The sequence below is a fragment of the Polypterus senegalus genome, chromosome 8 (assembly GCF_016835505.1).
Source record: "Polypterus senegalus isolate Bchr_013 chromosome 8, ASM1683550v1, whole genome shotgun sequence".
Taxonomy (NCBI): Eukaryota; Metazoa; Chordata; class Cladistia; order Polypteriformes; family Polypteridae; genus Polypterus; species Polypterus senegalus.
In genome coordinates this window covers 116,322,054-116,340,749 of record NC_053161.1, presented here as the reverse complement: position 1 = coordinate 116,340,749, position 18,696 = coordinate 116,322,054, and the positions used below count along the sequence as shown (strand labels likewise).

The window sequence follows — 18,696 nt, the reverse complement described above, 5'->3', positions numbered from 1 at the left end:
GTATCTATTTTACCAGAGAACAATTTTAATTGTTACATGGAAAGGCTTTTATTGGTCAGAGGCTGTGATTTTTTTTAAGACAGATATAAAAATTTTAACTTTCTAGCCTAAACTCTATTTTTAAATCACTTATTTAACTGTGTTATTATAAGCTCAATTATCTGCTGCATATATGGAGAATTTGTTTCTATTGTATTACAACTAAAATAAGCCTATCCTGGCAGCACTGGGCACAAGGGCAGGAATCGGTCTTATAGAGAAAGGCGGATAATCACAGGGCCTACTCAACACGCCTGCACTCATACCAGACCTATTTAGAGTAACTATTTATGCCAACATACATGTACCTGGGATTGAGAGAGCTGGATTTCCCAGAGATAACGTACATGAATGTGATCAGTCCACAAAGATAGTGATCTAGCTTGTAGTAGCAACGTCATCAACATCTAAAATGTATTACAAGAATTGATGTTGTTCACTTTTTTTGTATGTGTATGTGTGCATATGTGGATTATGCTAGTTCATAGGCGATATATCCCTTATACAATTTAGTGTTGTGTGAGGCTGAATCCTATCCCAGAAGCATTGGACACAATGCAGGAACTAATGTTGGACTTCTTACCAGTCCATCTTAGGGACCACTATGTGCACATACTGTCACACTAAAACAGGGTTAATTTAGACTTACTAATTAACCTAATCTGCATGTAAATTTGAGTACTCGGCGGAAAAGCCAAGCACACAATGGGGGGGATGTGCAAACTCCTCATGGTGTCTGAGGCTGAGCTCAGTACTGCAAGAAAGGATGCTGTATTTGTCAAGCAGCATTGCTAAATCCTGTGCCACTCTGCATAAACCTAGAGGATATATCAAATTTTACACTATCTGCACCAGTCTATGTAAAGCTTGTAAAAATCACCTGTTTATAGCTTTGGAACACTGTGCATGAATAATGAAATGTTTAAATTGCTGATGTGCACGTAATTATTACTAAGAAAAATTGTTTTACCTTCGTTTTCTTCTTTCTTTACATGTCTGTCTTGGCAAGTATTAACTTTTCCACATAGTTACAATTCTTCACTCCTCAAAACAATGACTTTCATTAAAGTCACCTGTGTCATAATGTAGCCACCTGTATATCTCCTTAAAGTTCTTATCTTCACAGTTAAGCTTTTAGAAATGTGATTTTAGAAATATCAAACAATTTTAGGTGTATCTGTCAATGTATGAATATGTAAAATTGAATGTATGTGCTTTTAGTTAAATTTGTGATTTCTATTATGCGTTCTAAGTTGCTTTCCTGAGTTAACTTCCAAAAATTGTGATGTTAAGAATGTAGTTAAGCCCCCTTTCTTATCACAGAGAGCAAGCATATCTACAGCACTTAAGAACCTCATTTTAGCCCCTTCTGCTTACAGTCTAATGTATTACCAGTATTGTTAAAATACAGTGTAGTAAAATTTATTTGAGCATCACAAATTCCCTGCACTTTTTTCATTTGTTTTCATTTTAAAAAGTTTCAGTAAAGACAATTCCAGTAATGCATAATAATCTGCATAAAAAGAAAAAAGCTAGTGGTTTATGTAGCAGGTAAACTTTTACCTTACTTTAAAATATGTAGAAACTTTATTAATCCTGCAGAAATGATTAGCAACAACCACATTTATTTCTATAGCACACTTTCATGCAAACAATGTAACTTAAAATGCTTTACAAGATGTCAAAGAAGTAGTTACTTGCAAAGAAGAACTAATTGAAATTAGATTAAGAATAACAATGTATAAATAGTATACAAAAATAAATAATGCACATTTGCACTAGAGATATATAATTAAGAGGAATATACATTTTTTTTCTTAATAAACAAATAAAGTCTCTTAATTACAGTTTGAAAAAAATGAAAGAAACTCCAGTTAAGCTGGAGAAAAAAACCTAACATAAATGTTATTAAGGAGTTCTTTATGGGTGTTTTTGGCTTTGAAAAAATCCAGATAAAAGTAAAGATTAATACTTCCATAAGTAAATCTTGCAAAAACTTGAACTAGCTATTTTGTCATTCTCCAATTCCCTTTACAATATCTTTTTAGTATGCTATATTTTTCAAAAATGTGATGTATTACCATCTAGTGGCAGTAATGATAATGTTTGCTTTAAACTGTTTTAAAAGCATATATATGTATGTGTGCAAGTGAAGGTCTGTGGTATAGTTTCCGTATTTTTAGCTAGAGATCCACAAAGGGAGAAAATGAGTCAAGCATCTTTAAATAGTTTTTTATTCTTAAGGTTTTGACAACTTGCCAGCAGTCATCATCAGAGTAAAATGATTAGACATACAGGAATGCAAGGCAGTATATAGCCGGTGAAGGGTGGGGATGGAGGGAGGAGGTTGTTGGGGTAGTAGCAGAGTAGTAAGGTGGGATTCAGAAGGTGTTGGTAATAAAGTTTTTTTTTTTATTATTATTTAGATGTTGTTCTTTTTAAGCCTGCATATGCTGAATTAAAGTCCAAGTGTCTGTTAATGGTGGCGTTATCATTAGCCACAATTCAGCCAGTTCTCTGACATTCTTAGTATTGGCCCTGAATTTTACTTTCACAGTGTCCCAGTTAAAAGTGTGTCCGGTAAACTAGTATGTGTGTAAATCAGAGGCCATGGGTCTTTTTTTATGACAGCATTGTGATGTCCGTGTTTATGTGTTGCGAGTCTTTTAGGTGTTTGTCCCACATATACTGTTGGACATGCACTGCATGGAATGCTGTAATTTGCGTTTCTTATCTCTGTGGTCGACTTTTTGCTTTTGGCATTGAAAAGAGGGCAGTCCGTAAATTGTTTGCTGGTTTGTGCGCTCTCTTGATCTCCGATCTAGACATGATGCGTGCTATATAAATAAATATATGTTTATTTTATAAATAAATACTATTTTTTATTTCAGGCAAATAAAACTTGAAAAAGCAATGGATGAAGAGGGTCTAGCAGATGAAGAGGTATTTCTTATTCCAAGCTTACATCTAGTGTTTGGCATTGATTATGCAGTATAGCACGGTATCTTTGAAATTTAAAAATAGGTCCATGAATAATTCTCTTTTATTTTTTTGCATCTTGGCCATAAAACGAACTTGAAAGCAGTTTATGGTAAATTGTGTACAGTTAAAGTATATAGTACATACAGTATATATTTATTTTGAAATGATGCTATAAAGCTCTAGCAAAGTGCAGCATTTTTATTTTACCTGATAATTTTTTATACACTACCAGTCAAAAGTTTTAGAACACCTCCATTTTTCCAGTTATTCTTCAAATATAATCTTTTCACATGCAACGAATGACTAACTTAAATAGTGAAAAGTAAACCGTAAACTGCCAGAGGTTTTAATTTTAAGTTTAGGTTAGCAAAAACTGAAAATAAAAGGAAATTTCAGAATATAGTAACCTCCAAAATTCGCGGGGGTTATGTTCCTAGAGCACCTGCGAATTGTGAAAAAACGCAAATTTTGGATGTGGTTAAAAAAAATGCATATTTTTGTAGTTTAAACCCTAAATATGCCCCCAAAACACTTTAATTTCAAACTCGGCTTAATACATTATCTAAAAAAAAGAATGTAAAGGTAAACTTGTATACTGTTCTGCTATGTCTCCCGCAGGGCTAGAATGTAAAATACTGATGTTCCCACTAAATGTATTGTAATTCATGCAAGCGCGTTTTCATTGCCAGAAGCCTTAGAAGGTGCAGGGCGTTTCAGTGGCATCTTGGGGCTTTAACCCTTAAACTGCCACATACTTGGGGGTTAATGCATCCCTGGATGCCAAATACTTTTTTGCTACACGTCACAATCCACAAAGAAAAAGTGAAATTTTAATGGAACACATTTTTTTCATGCAAAGGGCATCACAATTACTACAACACTGATCATTTTACACACTGCTGATGAACTTTAAAAACTATTTTAATAAAAAAAAACTACTGGAACAATATGTACAAGGTGCAACTGACACAATGGGTGAAATTCAGTAAATCGCCAAGCCAACTGCTCTTGAACTGGCTGCACTCAAGCACACAGAGATAAATGCTGATGTTTGCAGGCTTGTCTAGTGCAGTGGCTCAATCCAGGGACAGTGAGGCTGCAGTACTGCAGGGTGTCACACTTGGGTCACAGAATTGCACAGAAACACAGGAGATTGTAGAGACAGGAACTTTATTCAAACACTTCAAACAAACATGTCTGTAAAACGAGCTCAGTATGCAGTTAGTTCTCAATTAAAGAATAGACAAACATCATAGGGGAGCACAATGGAAGCGGGAACCCCAACAGGTGCAGAGGATGTCTGGGGGAGGAGAGAGAAACAAAGCAAATATGGCAGGGTCATGCAATAGGGATGCTTTTCATGTGCTGGGACTGGGAATCTTGTCAGAGTTCAAGGGACAATGGATGGGCACAAATACTACACAATATTGCAGAAGAACTTGTTCTAGTCTGATATGAACCTATGGCTCAGAAGAAGGTTCTTCTTTCAACATAACAGTGACACTAAGTATAAGGCCAATGTTACACTGGAGAAAAAGATGAATGTTTTGGAATGACCAAGTCAAAGCCCTGATATTAACCCTGTTGAGAATCTTTGACATTGTTTGTAAACTGCTGTCCAGAGGCACCATCCCACCAACCTAGAGAATTTCTATACGTTGTGCCAAAAAGAATGGGGAAGAGTTATTCCTGAATAATGTGCAAAACATTTACATACAGTTGCAATCAGAAATATTCAACACCACAATAATTGTAAGGATTTACCAATGGAAGTTATTGAAAGAGCTAGATTTTGCTTTGGTTGACTTGTATGTAAAAATCAACAAAGAAAATGTATGATGCAGCATTTATGAGTATAAGAGCCATTTGTTATTTAAGTTAAATGTTTGGCTTTATATTAGTGCATAGTCTATGAGATGTTCTTATAACCCCCAAAAGATGGTATATTCTAACTATTTCTTGTCTCTCTGACTATAAATTAGTCTGTTAGTAACCTGCCTTGCCGTGAGTAAGGCATGGGGGGCACGCAGTTTTAGACCATGCCTTAACTTGCCCAATAGTATGTGACGCAATGCGCTCTATTGAATGTGCAATGCCATACTTTTGGAGTGTATTGAAGGCAAAGTAGAGCATCTTTTAAGTATAGAAATGACTGAAGTTTGACAAGAAAAGCTAAGTTTAGAGAAGAGACATTTTTTTCCAATTTTGCCTTTTATTCTACATGTGTAACAACCCTTTTCTTTATTCTTGTGTGGATTGTTTGTTTTGAATTTTCACTAAATCTTTTGGACTGAGAGATTTATTTCTACACACGTTTGACCCATGCTTGATTCTGCCTTGCTTACCAACAGCTACAGTGAATAACAGGATATTTTATTAATACAGTATAGCCATGTCACACATACTCAACCGCTATATTATATTGCTGTTTTTAAATCCTTCTGCTATTTGTTATGGCCTAAAGTGGAACTAAAACATAATTAAGGCTTTGGAAATTCTATAATGATCTTTAATTGGCTTCAACTGTGATGCATATATAAGCCCCACCCATGAAGGTGTTGAAAGTAAGTTGCAATCTTGGGTAAGACTAAGGAGCTTTCACAAAAGCTGAGAGCGGAAATTATTTCATTGCATCGGGTATAAGATGATGTTCAAAAAAAAAATTTAACATTCCAAGAAGAACCATTGGGAGCATTATAAAGAAATTTAGATATAGATAGATAATTTATTAATCTCAAGGGGAAATTCACATAATCCAGCAGCAGTATACTGATACAAAGAAACAATATTAAATTAAATAGTAATAAAAATGAAAAAAATTAAAATAAAATTAATGTTAGCATTTACTCCCCCGGGTGGAATTGAAGAGTCGCATAGTGTGGGGGAGGAACGATCTCCTCAGTCTGTCAGTGGAGCAGGACAGTGACAAAAGTCTGTCACTGAAGCTACTCCTCTGCCTGCAAATGACACTGTTAAGTGGATGCAGTTGATTATTCATGATTGACAAGAGTTTGCTTAGTGCCCGTCACTCTGCCACAGATGTTAAACTGTCCAACTTTACTCCTACAATAGAGCCTGCCTTCTTAACAAGTTTGTCCAGGCGTGAGGTGTCTTTCATCTTTATGCTGCCACCCCAGCACACCACCGTGTAGAAGAGGGCACTCGCCACAACCGTCTGGTAGAACATCTGCAGCATCTTACTGCAGATGTTGAAGGATGCCAACCTTCTCAGAAAGTATAGTCTGCTCTGACCTTACTTACATGGCAGTCCAGTCCAATTTGTCATCCAGCTGCACTCCCAGATATTTAAAGGTCTGCACCCTCTGCACACAGTCACCTCTGATGATCACAGGGTCCATGAGGGGCCTGGGCCTCCTAAAATCCACCACCAGCTCCTTGGTCTTGCTGGTGTTAAGGTGTAAGTGGTTTGAGTCGCACCATTTAACAAAGTCTTTGATTAACTTTCTGTACTCCTCCTCCTGCCCACTCCTGATGCAGCCCACAATAGCAGTGTCATCAGCGAACTTTTGCATGTGGCAGGACTCCGAGTCATATTGGAAGTCTGATGTATATAGATTGAACAGGACCGGAGAAAGTACAGTCCCCTGCGGCGCCCTGTATTGCTGCACACAATGTCAGACCTGCAGTTCCCAAGACACACATATTGAGGTCTGTCTGTAAGATAGTCCACAATCCATGCCACCAGGTGTGAGTCTACTCCCATCTCAGTCAGCTTGTCTCTAAGGAGCAGAGGTTGGATGGTGTTGAAGGCGCTAGAGAAGTCCAAAAACATAATTCTTACAGCACCACTGCCTCTGTCCAGGTGGGAGAGGGATCGGTGTAGCATATAGATGATGGCATCCTCCGCTCCCACCTTCTCCTGGTATGAACTGCAGAGGGTCGAGGGCGTGGCGGACCTGTGGCCTCAGGTGGTGAAGCAGCAGCCGCTCCATGGTCTTCATCAGATGTGGCGTCAGAGCAACAGGCCGGAAGTCATTCAGCTCACTAGGGCGTGATACCTTTGGGACAGGAGTGATACAAGATGTTTTCCAAAGCCTTGGGACTATCCCCTGTTCCAGGCTCAGGTTGAAGATGCACTGTAGAGGACTCCCCAGTTCCAACGCACAGGCCTTCAGCAATCGTGGCGATACACCATCTGGACCCGCTGCTTTGCTGGCACAGTCTTTTCAGCTCTCTGCTGGGTGGGGATGTCTCACCTATGCTGGTATCAGCAGAAGGATGGTTGGAGGATGCAGTACTCCGAGGTGAGAGTTGTTTACTGTGATCAAACCTATTGAAGAAGTTGTTCATTTGGTTTGCTCTCTCCACGTCTGTCTCGATGGCGGCACCCCGCTTCGAGCTGCAGCCAGTGATAATCTTCATCCCATCCCACACTTCCTTCATGCTGTTGTTCTGCAACTTCTGCTCTAGCTTTCTCCTGTACTGCTCTTTCGCTGCCCTGAGCTGGACTCGGAGTTCCTTCTGCACGCACTTGAGCTCATGCTTATCACCACCTTTAAAAGCCCTTTTCTTCTGGTTCAAAAGGCCCTTGATGTCACTTGTAACCCATGGCTTGTTGTTAGCATAGCAGCATACTGTTCTTACTGGAACTACAATGTCCATACAGAAGTTGATGTAATCAGTTGTGCATTCAACAGCCTCTTCAATGTTCTCACTATGTGACCCAAGCAATATATCGCAGTCTCTCAGAGCCTGCTCTGCCTCAGGGGACCACTTCCTGAATGAGCGTGTAGTTGTAGGTAGCGCCCTCACTCTTGGTTTGTATTGAGGCTGAAGCAGAACCAGGTTATGATCTGCTTTCCCAAGCGCAGGCAGCGGGGTGGCGCTGTATGCATCTTTAACGTTTGCATACAGTAGGTCGATAGTCCTGTTTCCCCGGGTGTTACAATCCACATACTGGGAGAAGGCAGGTAATGTTTTGTCCAGCGTTACATGGTTAAAGTCTCCAGCAATTAGCACAAGTGCCTCAGGGTGCTGCGTTTGTAACTTACCAACTGCGGAATGGATGATTTATGGCACATCTGCAAACCTGTCTGACCAAGGGAGAAAGCCCAGAATTTCATCAAGATCTGTTAACAACTTAGTCATAACAACTAAGATAAACTCCCGTGTTACTGCAAAATACCTACAGGATGACCTGATGAAGGCCAGGACAAGTGCTGCAGTGGCAATTAGCACTGAATGAACAAGGACTTCATAGCCTCACTCTTCACCACAAAGAACATCAAAGGTCAGCTAGAATATGCCTGGAGAAATTTGTATAGGTCTGAAGATTTTTTTGTAAAAAGATCTGTGGATTCATGAAGTTAAACTGTTTGGACACACACACCAGCGGTATGTCTGGCTTGAGAAAGGCCAGGCATATATATGACTAAAAGAGTGCCATTTCCACAGTTAATCATGGAGGTGAGTCGTCAATGATGTGAGGATGTTTTTGTGCTGCAGGCAATTCTGACTGTGTAATTGGCATCATGGATTCCTAGAAACACCTGGCCATTTTAAAGAGAAATGTGATGCCTTCTGTTCAGAAATTGAATCTTGGTAGTCATTGGACTTACCAGCAAGACAATGATCCCAAGCACACCTCTAAGTTAACCAAAGCCTAATTGAGAAATCGATCCTGGAGTGGCCTTCTCAGTCCCCAGATATAAATCCCACTGAAAATCTCTGGTGGCATGTAAAAGAAAGCAGTTGCAGCACGGAAGTCATTAAACATCAGTGAGCTGGAGGCTTTTGCACATGAAGAATTGGCAAAGATTCCAACAGAGAGGTGTAAGAAGCTTGTCAGCACTTCTAAAGGCTATAGGATGCTTCACAAAGTACTGAAGCTGGGGGTTTGATAATAGTGCACATGCACATTTATAAAAAAAAGTGTCACATTTTCAATTTGAACTTACAACTTAAGTAATGTTCTCAAAATAACAAAAAATGTTTTTTGTCATATTTTCATTAACCTCGATTCATATCACTATAATGTCTTTTGGATGGGGCTTGAATCTTTTTTGGGCTTTTCTTATTTAAGTTAAATATCTACAGGTTTTTTTTCTCTTTGGAAATGTATTGTTACAGCATAAGAGTTTACATTAAAACAGTAAATGGATAAATGTGTACAAATCTTTTGTCATGCAGAAAATTATGAATACTTTTGCATGTCACTATAGTTTTAGTGATGGTTGAAAAAAGAGAAAAAAAAATTCTAATGTTTTCGTGCAGAACAAAGAAAGTTTCTGATATAAGTAAAGGGTGACCAGCATTGGACAAAAGCATACAATATAAAACTGTCCAAGAAAATCGTATCTCAGATGTGTCATAATCCGCATGTGAGGTTATCCAGTTGTATCCTCACAATGTCCCAAACACATGAATTTTTACTGAACGATTGATAAATAAGTCACTTCCGTAAAATGCTCTTGTGAACTAAAATGAAACATGTTCAGATGCGATGGATGAAAAGCTGTTACTGGACTAGATTCATGACCAGTGAGTAAAGGGGTGGGGGGAGGTCTTCAATTCAATTGCTTGCTTGTATAAATGAAAAAATATATATAATTTGTGTGTGGAGTATTCTTTTTAACCCATTAGGTATGTATACAGGTATATAGTGCTGAGATGGTGTCATGTATTGCACATGGTATTTTTTAATTGTATTAACTCCTTGTTGGGAACATGATGATAATACAGGAGAAATCCCCAGCCACTGTTTCCTGGGAGAGTAAAGTTTTATGTTTATTAGTGCAAATGTGCCTGGGTGTTTCTGGGTACATTGGCTAGTTTACCATATAGAGTGCACTTGAATGTTTGAAACAGTTATTTGAGATTTCAGTTTTTTAATGTGTTCATGTATATTTGATGCAAAATACAAAGTGTTAAATAATAAACATGCAGAGAAATAAAAAGTTGTTTTGTTTTGGCATTATTTAGAAAAAAATGAGGAGATCCCAGCATGCACGAAAAGAAACTGAATTTCTAAGGCTAAAACGAACCAGATTGGGTTTGGATGACTTTGAGTCTTTGAAGGTTATCGGAAGAGGAGCTTTTGGAGAGGTTTGTTGTATTAAAAGAGGCAAATAAAACATTTTCACGTAAAATTAAATTTCATATTTAACTTGTACCTTTTTAACCTCTTTTAGGTGCGTCTCGTTCAGAAGAAGGACACTGGCCATATTTATGCCATGAAGATCCTAAGAAAAGCAGACATGCTTGAAAAAGAACAAGTATGAAGATCTATATGTTCTTCTACAAACCTGATTTTTGACTTCATTTTATATATTTACAAGTTTCGCTGCATATTCTAACCTTTTTTGTCACAACAAATTTGTTTATATTAATGCTTATTTAATGCATTTTGCTACAATAGGAAAAAGTAAAAATAGTTAAATGGTAAACTACATTTAACCATGGCTTTGTTGTTTTTTTTCTTTTCTTTAGGTAGCACATATCAGGGCCGAGAGGGATATTTTGGTGGAAGCTGATGGAGCATGGGTTGTGAAAATGTTTTACAGTTTTCAAGATAAAAGAAACCTCTATTTAATTATGGAATTTCTTCCAGGAGGTGAGGTTTAAGAGCAGTGAATTAAAGGTGTACAATAATGGAAACTTTGCATATGAAGTTATGACTGTTTTAGCCATCTGTCATTGAAGATCGTGTTTTTTGTAATACTGTTTAAAACACTGTCATTTATTTTAAAAGCCAAATTGTATATCCATAGTGTAAAATAATTCCATTTACTGAGTTCACTTAATAATTTAACATTGTAGGGACTCTGATACTCTCTTGTGTCTGGCTTTATTTAATATGACAATTCCTTTATATCAGGGCTGGGAAACGGTTTAAAAAAAAAATTATGTAATGTATGTCTTAATCAATATTAATCATATCTAACATTTTAAAACAGGTATAAAATATTAATACATTAATCATAAAGTAATTAATACATTAATCATAAAGTAATTAATACATTAATCATAAAGTAAATACACACTGAATCTGAAAATTAATGTAGAATCAACACAAAGGAATTAAAAATAATGAATGGCATAATTTAAACTTAAACATTGACCTGAACTTTTAACAAAATACTACTCGCGCAAATACAGCCCGAATTTGAATGCCTTCCTAAAAGGCAAGTTGAAAAGAAAGCAAAAAGAAAAGAGACCAATGTATTAATTCTCAAATTGCTATAGCCTATAAAACACAGATGTGTCGAAGTAAAAAACAATCGAAACAACTGACTAACTTTTGTTAAAACACTGTAAAACCTATCCTGAATTCTTCATCATCATCAACAATTGTGTAATGTATATAATTTTCAAGTGCCGTGTCTGGGAGTGGCAATCTCCAAGCTGTTTTTTTTTTTTTTGTTTTAAGTGCCGCATGTCCTGCCACTGCAGACAGTTTAGCACGTCTGAGATTTTATGCTTTTGTGGCTGGTAGAATCGTGGTGTGCCTTGGAATTGGTTGGGTTACAAAAAGGTGCCAGCACAAAAAACTGTTGGAAAAACACTGCTTTACCTAGACCTTTGCTCCTGGCATGCTAAAAAAGATCCCTGTAGCTGCTATCTCACTTAAAAACTGACAATGTGCATTCTTCAATGGTTATGTTGCATGCTTTTCATAAATTTGCAAAAATACTGCAAATTGGAATAATGGGTGGGGATAATCATTACACTTTTTTGTTTTGGAGAATTTTGTCATTATATTAGGGTACTTGGCACTGCAAGCTACCTGGCAGTCCAGCGAGTTAAATACAGAGGTACTTAAGACTTTGGTTTTAGAGCCACTCAAAGATAACTTATTTAGCACTTAAGGGATAACATGAAATGAAATAAAAAAAAAAAAGCACATTTTTTTACTTATCAACTTTTCTCTAGCACTGCACCAAGACTGCCGTAAACCTCCCCCCACCTTTCCTCCCACCACTCTGCACCTATGTCAGTTTGTATAAATCAAGAAAGTCACATGTGGTGTATTGTTGTGAATCGGATACGAAATTTTACACTTTAATTTTGAAAAGTAGTGTAAATAGAGTACTGGATGTGTATGTAACTCTTTAGGTGCAGACTTAACTTTTTTGTATTATTGTTTTGTAATGTTGAGGGGAAAAAAATGGCATGAAAATGCCACTCTGACCAAAGCACTCCCTGAGGAGTTTGCCTCACTGCTTGCCTGTGATACAACAATATTTTTAATGTGTTTTAAAAAGGCCACAAAAATAAACACGTTAACTTTCCCAGGCCTAATACAGGTATATATGAATTATAATGAGTAGGATTATTCCAATAGATGCAAAGTTACAGTATTGATGTCTTAGATACTTTTTTTTTATTTTTGTATTTTTTTTTAATTAATGTGACTATTTTAAAAATCAAGTGGAATTATAAACTGCATGCTAGTCTTTTAAAAACATTCACAAATTCACACAAACACACTAGGGTAGATTAGCATGTCAAATTTACCACATTCAAAATTGTCAAAAATGATATATACACAAGCATTTAGAAATTTCATGTTTAGAGTAGAAATTGATACCCTTTTGTTAATCAAGATGTCATTAAATAAAACAAATTAAAAATACAGCCATGACTTTACTTCTGATTGGCTATTATTACACTAAATGGCTGATTTTTAATTCATTGTTTACATCTTGTGAATAATTTCTTCAAGGCAAACACCTTAGCTCAACCCTAATTAGTTGTGCTTATTAAAAAAACCTTTGTAATCACATTAGCTACAATGTAATGCCTTTATTCTTTTTATAGCAGTAGAATGTTTGTACTGTGTTAACCATAGATTGATACAGGAGAAAGTAGGGTGAAATGACACCTTTTATTGGCTAACTAAATAGATTACAAATGCAAGCTTTTGAGGCAGCTAAGGCCCCTTCATCAGGCAAGGTGTCCTTTATTCTTTTTAATAAAGCAAGGAAATTCTTTCATTGGTTTGCATGGTACTGGCTTTCTTAAAGTCCAGTTCCGGGGTTAAAAATATCCAAAACAAAATAGCCTTCTGAAGAAAGAATGTTTTTGCAAAATTAAGGTTATCTAAGGTAGTGTTGGATCAATACTACAATTTTGAATTCACTACATTACTAATACCAGCTTTTGCACCCCAATAACAATAATGAAGCAAATAATGGATACTTTTTTATTGTTAATGTTAATTAATGTTGTTTCCCCCCCAAAAATGTATTGACAAACACTAACTGTAACAACAGAGTTGTGTTGCATTTAATTTATTTTAAAAAATTCAGGGGTGGGGGTTGATTTTGTTTCAAACCTTCTTCCCTTATTTTTTTTTCTTTTTGTAAAACTCAAGTTGTGTATGGAGTGTTTTTGATTTTAAAAAAATTCAATAAAATTAAAAATTATAGCAACAACAACCAAGAACAAAATGGGTACAAGTGCTGACCTGACTACTGTCGTCCAACTTCCAGCCGCCCACCACCCCCCAGTCAAAAAATGCAAGGGAAACCCTAATTTCTTGTTAGTTGCTTCCTGACCTGAATTCCAGGTACAGTTAGCCTCCTACTTCAGTGTCATGGCCCTGAAGCATCCACATCTCCTTCCCTCTCCCTCATCTAATGTACTCACAAGCGCTGGTGAACAGCATACTTTACTGTTCAGCTTCTGCTATGCTGGAATTGCAATCCAGCAATTTATTTTCTCTTGTCAATATCTTTCTGACTCATCTGAGACAGACTGTCTTCCTTCATGCACCTTTCACCAATGGACCGTATAATCTCAGGCTCCCACCTCTTATTTACACCAGCCCCTCCTCCTTTGTCCTCCCTGACCTCACTGCAGTGCTTCATTTGCATAACCCACCCAAGGCTGTGGAGGTGGTGTAGGAAGTAACTATTGCGTTACTGGAGTAAATGTAAATTGTAAAATAATGTGTTAATTTCCAATTTCACATAATACTATTTCAAATCTTTTTTTGTAGCCTTTTCATAAAAAAACCTCTTTTTTAATTTTGTAAATTTTGTCTTCTGTTTAATGTTATTCAATGTCTGTAGCATTTCAATAAATAATATAGAAACTCCACAATAGCATCACTATAGCTTTTAAACCCAAACTTAAACATGTTAGGGTGCTAAAAACGTAGACTGATGATGCATGTTGGCAGTGATACAATTCTTTGTATCTTATATGTTGTGTGCTTTCAGTCAACATAGTAAATGAGCTACCATTCAAATGTCTGGGGACACTATGAAATTTACATGTGTTTGATAGAAATTCATACCTTTTATTAACTTGATACCATTAAATTCATTTAAAAATATAGGTAAGGCATTACTTATGTGTATAATGGCTATTACTGCTTGGAATGAATAATTTTTACATTTTTATCCACATAGTCGCATCAAAAAATTTGGAAACCCCTCTTAATTCTTTGGATTTTTGTTTATCATTGGCTGAGCTTTCAAAATAGCAACTTCCTTTTAATATATGACATGCCTTATGGAAACCGTAGTATTTCAGCAGTGACATTAAATTTATTGGATTAACAGAAAATATGCAATATGAATCATAACAAAATTAGATAGGTGCATTAATTTGGGCACCCCAACAGAGATATTACATCAATACTTAGTTGAGCCTCCTTTTGCAAATATAACGGCCTCTAGACGCCTCCTATAGCCTTTGATGAGTGTCTGGATTCTGGATGGAGGTATTTTTGACCATTCTTCCATACAAAATCTCTCCAGTTAAGTTAAATTTGATAACTGCTGAGTATGGACAGCCTGCTTCAAATCATCCCATAGATTTTCGATGATATTCAGGTCAGGGGACTGTGACAGCCATTCCAGAACATTGTACTTCTCCCTCTGCATGAATGCCTTTGTAGATTTCGGGGCATTGGGTCGATATCCAACCCCTGCGTAACTTCAGGTTTGTGACTAATGCTTGAAAATTATCCTGAAGAATTTGTTAATATTGGGCTGAATTCATCCGACCCGTGACTTTAACAAGGGCACCAGTCCCTGAACTAGCCACACAGAATGATGGAACCTCCACCAAATTTGACAGTAGGTAGCAGGTGTTTTTCTTGGAATGCAGTGTAAATACTGCTTCACTAAAAATATTTGTTTGGAAAACACCTCAGTACTCTGATGTTCCTAGGAAATGAAAGACATACCACAGTAATTTTTTTTATTGAAAGTAGAGTAAATTATTATGCAGGCTGAGGGGGATTCCTAAACTTTTTCATATGACTGTATGACTGCCAAGCCCCATTTTTAGCAGCAATTCCTTCAGTGTCCTAATGTTAATCACCCTTGGTTTATCTTTCATTAGTCCTGTTTACATGCTAAATGGATATTAGATAAACCTTTCTAATTGCATTAGCCCCACTGAAAGCGTTTTCTTTCTTTTTGCACTTGGGTTACAAGGGACTGCCATTCCTAAAGTACGGTTCTGGGTTCACAAATGGCCAAAATGCTACAGCTACTAGTGAGGTACTGAAATTCTTTGGATAGAATGTGCAAAATTCTCTCACATCATCTTTTTTTCTAGACTGAGGAAATTTCAAAACTAGCTGCTCCTAAAGATTTTTTGCCCTCTCTCCTTTCCAGGTTAGCTACCAATAAAGTATGGGGTTGGTTCTTTTTTTTATTTTTATATTCTAGTAGCTGATTACCCAGTGGCTTCGCTCACCGAGTGCAAGGGAAAAAAGTAAAATATGGTATATAAATTATTAAACAGTAAAACATTAACATGTAAGAAGTAAAGATACATTGAGCAGTACTGGAGTACTTTCGGCTTTTCAGGTTTAAAGGCGCTATAACACAACAGGTAAGTAGCACTAACAGCAGCTTAAATGTATTTGGATCATCTGTTAGTACCATATCCCTTGTGAAAGACGCTACATGACCGCTGTGGTATAGAAATTACATTTTCTATGCGACCCTGCAAATTTCTGCTTTACAACCTTACACTACGTGCCTGTGATTTAAGAGAAAAATTATTCTGAGAAATGTGGACGCTGCCCTTCCGTGCTTAACGGGCAGAAGGTCCAAACAATTCCTAAGTCCAAAACTTAACATGAAGAGGTCCGTACATCTTCTTCTTAGATGTAAACCCTTCATCTTCTTAAAAGAATTCATCACAAAAGCAACCTTGAATGTTGCAGGGTTTTAGTGACCTGAACTCACCTTAAGGGACAGTAAGTAGTCGTGCAGCACAAATTTACAAAGATTTTTGCTTCGATGGCGCCGATCACACTCACTCGCAAAGATTTCCACGGTCCTTTGAGCTGACGGGGCACTTGAAGTGTCACAAACAGCGCAAGAAGAGAGGACGCCACCCGAAACTGAGAAGCTCTCGACTTGGCGGAGCAGCCCGACATTCCACGCCTCCGAGCATCCACTTTGTTCTCACTACCCCTCGCCGCTGAAGGCGGTGTAGTTTTCATATTGTTTACAGTTCAGCGCAGTTAAAAAGTAGAAAGACACAAAGCTTTTCCTCATCTCTTCTACTATCAAGTACTGCCATATGTCATATGTAATTTCCGTTTCAACGCGAAAAGAATTTTATATATAGATACTGTTTTCCTCCTCAGTCATGTAATATTGGTGGTGCTGACATTATTGGCTACATATTTTAAAGTTATGTTTTGTCACCATTTTCCAGTACTGTTAGGGGGAGGTGGTTAAAGAGGCTAGTTTTGCCTGTTTTATTATTTTTAAACAAAATAAACTACCAATTGTTTTGTTAAAGTGAATAAGACCTTTTGTTATCTAACATGTGTAGTACAGGGTTTCCCAAACTTTTGAACGTCAGGTACCACCTGAGGTTAAGTGAGTTGCGTTGCGTACCACCCTGCACCTTGTTGAAAGGTAGGGAGAGATCAAGTCTAAACCGCCCTGAAATCTGAATAAAAGTTAAAGAACTGGAAGAAATTATGCATAAAATGAATGAAAAAATTTGTGCATGTACATTAATTGATAAATTCCGCCCCAAAACTAAATCCTGCCTTCGGCCTGTATGTGACGCAGAAGACGAAATGGTATCGGCTTTGTGCGTAGATCTAGTGACTACGATGCGATACAGCGGCAGTGCACGTATAACAACAAACGCAAGTGGTTTCTCTGAGGCAGAGCTACCAAAGACTAAATAGTGTTGGCGTTGTGCTTTCATCTAGTGACCAAAAGCTCAAACAGTGAAGAAATAGAAGTTGACTTCTGCGAAACTGAATTATGGTAGCGTTAAATGAACTAAATACTGATTCGAATAATAGGTTTTAATTATTCAGATGATAAAAATTCACACCACACTAAATTTGGGAATCCACGTATTATTGTATTTAAACAGTTACATTGGTTTTTGCTCACAACAGGCTTGTCATAAAGGGTTTTGCACAGATAAATTTCAGACCGCGATGCGTACCACCTGAAAAGGCTCCGCATACCACCAGTGGTATGCGTACCACGGTTTGGGAACCGCTGGTGTAGAAGATATATTGAAAACATTGATACAATAAACGCCATATTTGGCTTATATATGTGAAGTCTACAGGAGTGCGAGACAATTATTTTTGGGTACATGTCTCATAAACAGAAAGATCATAAAACCGGTTTACCCTGCATCTGACCTGGAAAGAGGTGCTATGTTCAATATGGTTATACTTAGCAGTTATTGTACACTATTAGGGATATATATCATATAGTTGCAGTTTGAGATTTTTTTTCACAGCCTTGTTAAAAACTGGGTTAAGTGCTCAAACTTTGCTACATGAGCTGTGCTAAAAAGACAGGGTCATGTGTGAAGCCATTCTGGTCTCCGCTGAATGTGGGATTGTATGTCAAGGAGTGGGTGAATGTAAATACTGTAGTTTGATATTTATAATGTTCTGTATACAAGGAAGTGTTTTGTGGTCTAAGAATGTCATAGGCTGCAGACATTTACTCTATCACTGGTTTGGTTATTTTTTATACAGACTGAAACAATTCTTTGGGTATGGAGGCAGGAATTCAAGAACACTAGAACAACATAAAAATTTTGATGAGAACATTCCTTTTAGCCTAACAAGAAACAACAACAATGCCATTTATTTATGTAGCACATTTTCATACAAACCGTGTATCTCAAAGTGCTTTATAAAATGAAATAAAGGAGGTTAAATTTAAAACATAAATAAGCAAGATTAGGCAGTAATATTATACAATATGTAACAAAGAAAAAGGTAAGGTTGAATGGCCAGAAGGACAGGACAAACATTTAAAAAAAAAACTGTTTGGCTGGAGGAAAAATAAATCTGCAGAGGTTCCAAAACCTCCCACTGGGCATTCTACCTAACAGATGTTGTAAGTCGGTCCTTATAATTTTTAGGCTTCACTTTGAAGAACTTGAAGATAATGGTGGACATCTGTAACACCTGCCATTCAATCCATAAACACGGGGTACCATGGTACCTTGATCAGATGGTGGTGGCACAGATCACCACCACAGAAGAACTGGAAAAGACAGCAGAGAATAGTACAGATTAGTAGGCAATTGAAGAACCCAGAGGAAAATGAGAATTCAGTGCCCATATTGACTAACAACGAAAAAGCCACTTTAAAATAATGTGTTTTTAGCAGCTTTTAAAATTGTTCTACAGTATTATTTTCTATTGGTAAAGTATTAAACATTTTAGGCGCATAACAGCAGATA

At 37.0% G+C, this 18,696-nt stretch overlaps 1 protein-coding gene across 1 annotated transcript in view; it reads left to right on the top strand.

The window, feature by feature from the left end:
• The window catches only part of LOC120534241 (serine/threonine-protein kinase 38-like), a 55,128-nt gene that overhangs the window by 3,352 nt on the left and 33,080 nt on the right, over positions 1 to 18,696 (top strand). Inside the window, exons 2-5 of the mRNA XM_039761672.1 lie at positions 2,931 to 2,982; positions 9,964 to 10,086; positions 10,173 to 10,256; positions 10,471 to 10,594. Coding sequence (XP_039617606.1) covers positions 2,931 to 2,982; positions 9,964 to 10,086; positions 10,173 to 10,256; positions 10,471 to 10,594 — 383 coding nt within the window. The remainder of the gene's footprint in view (positions 1 to 2,930; positions 2,983 to 9,963; positions 10,087 to 10,172; positions 10,257 to 10,470; positions 10,595 to 18,696) is intronic.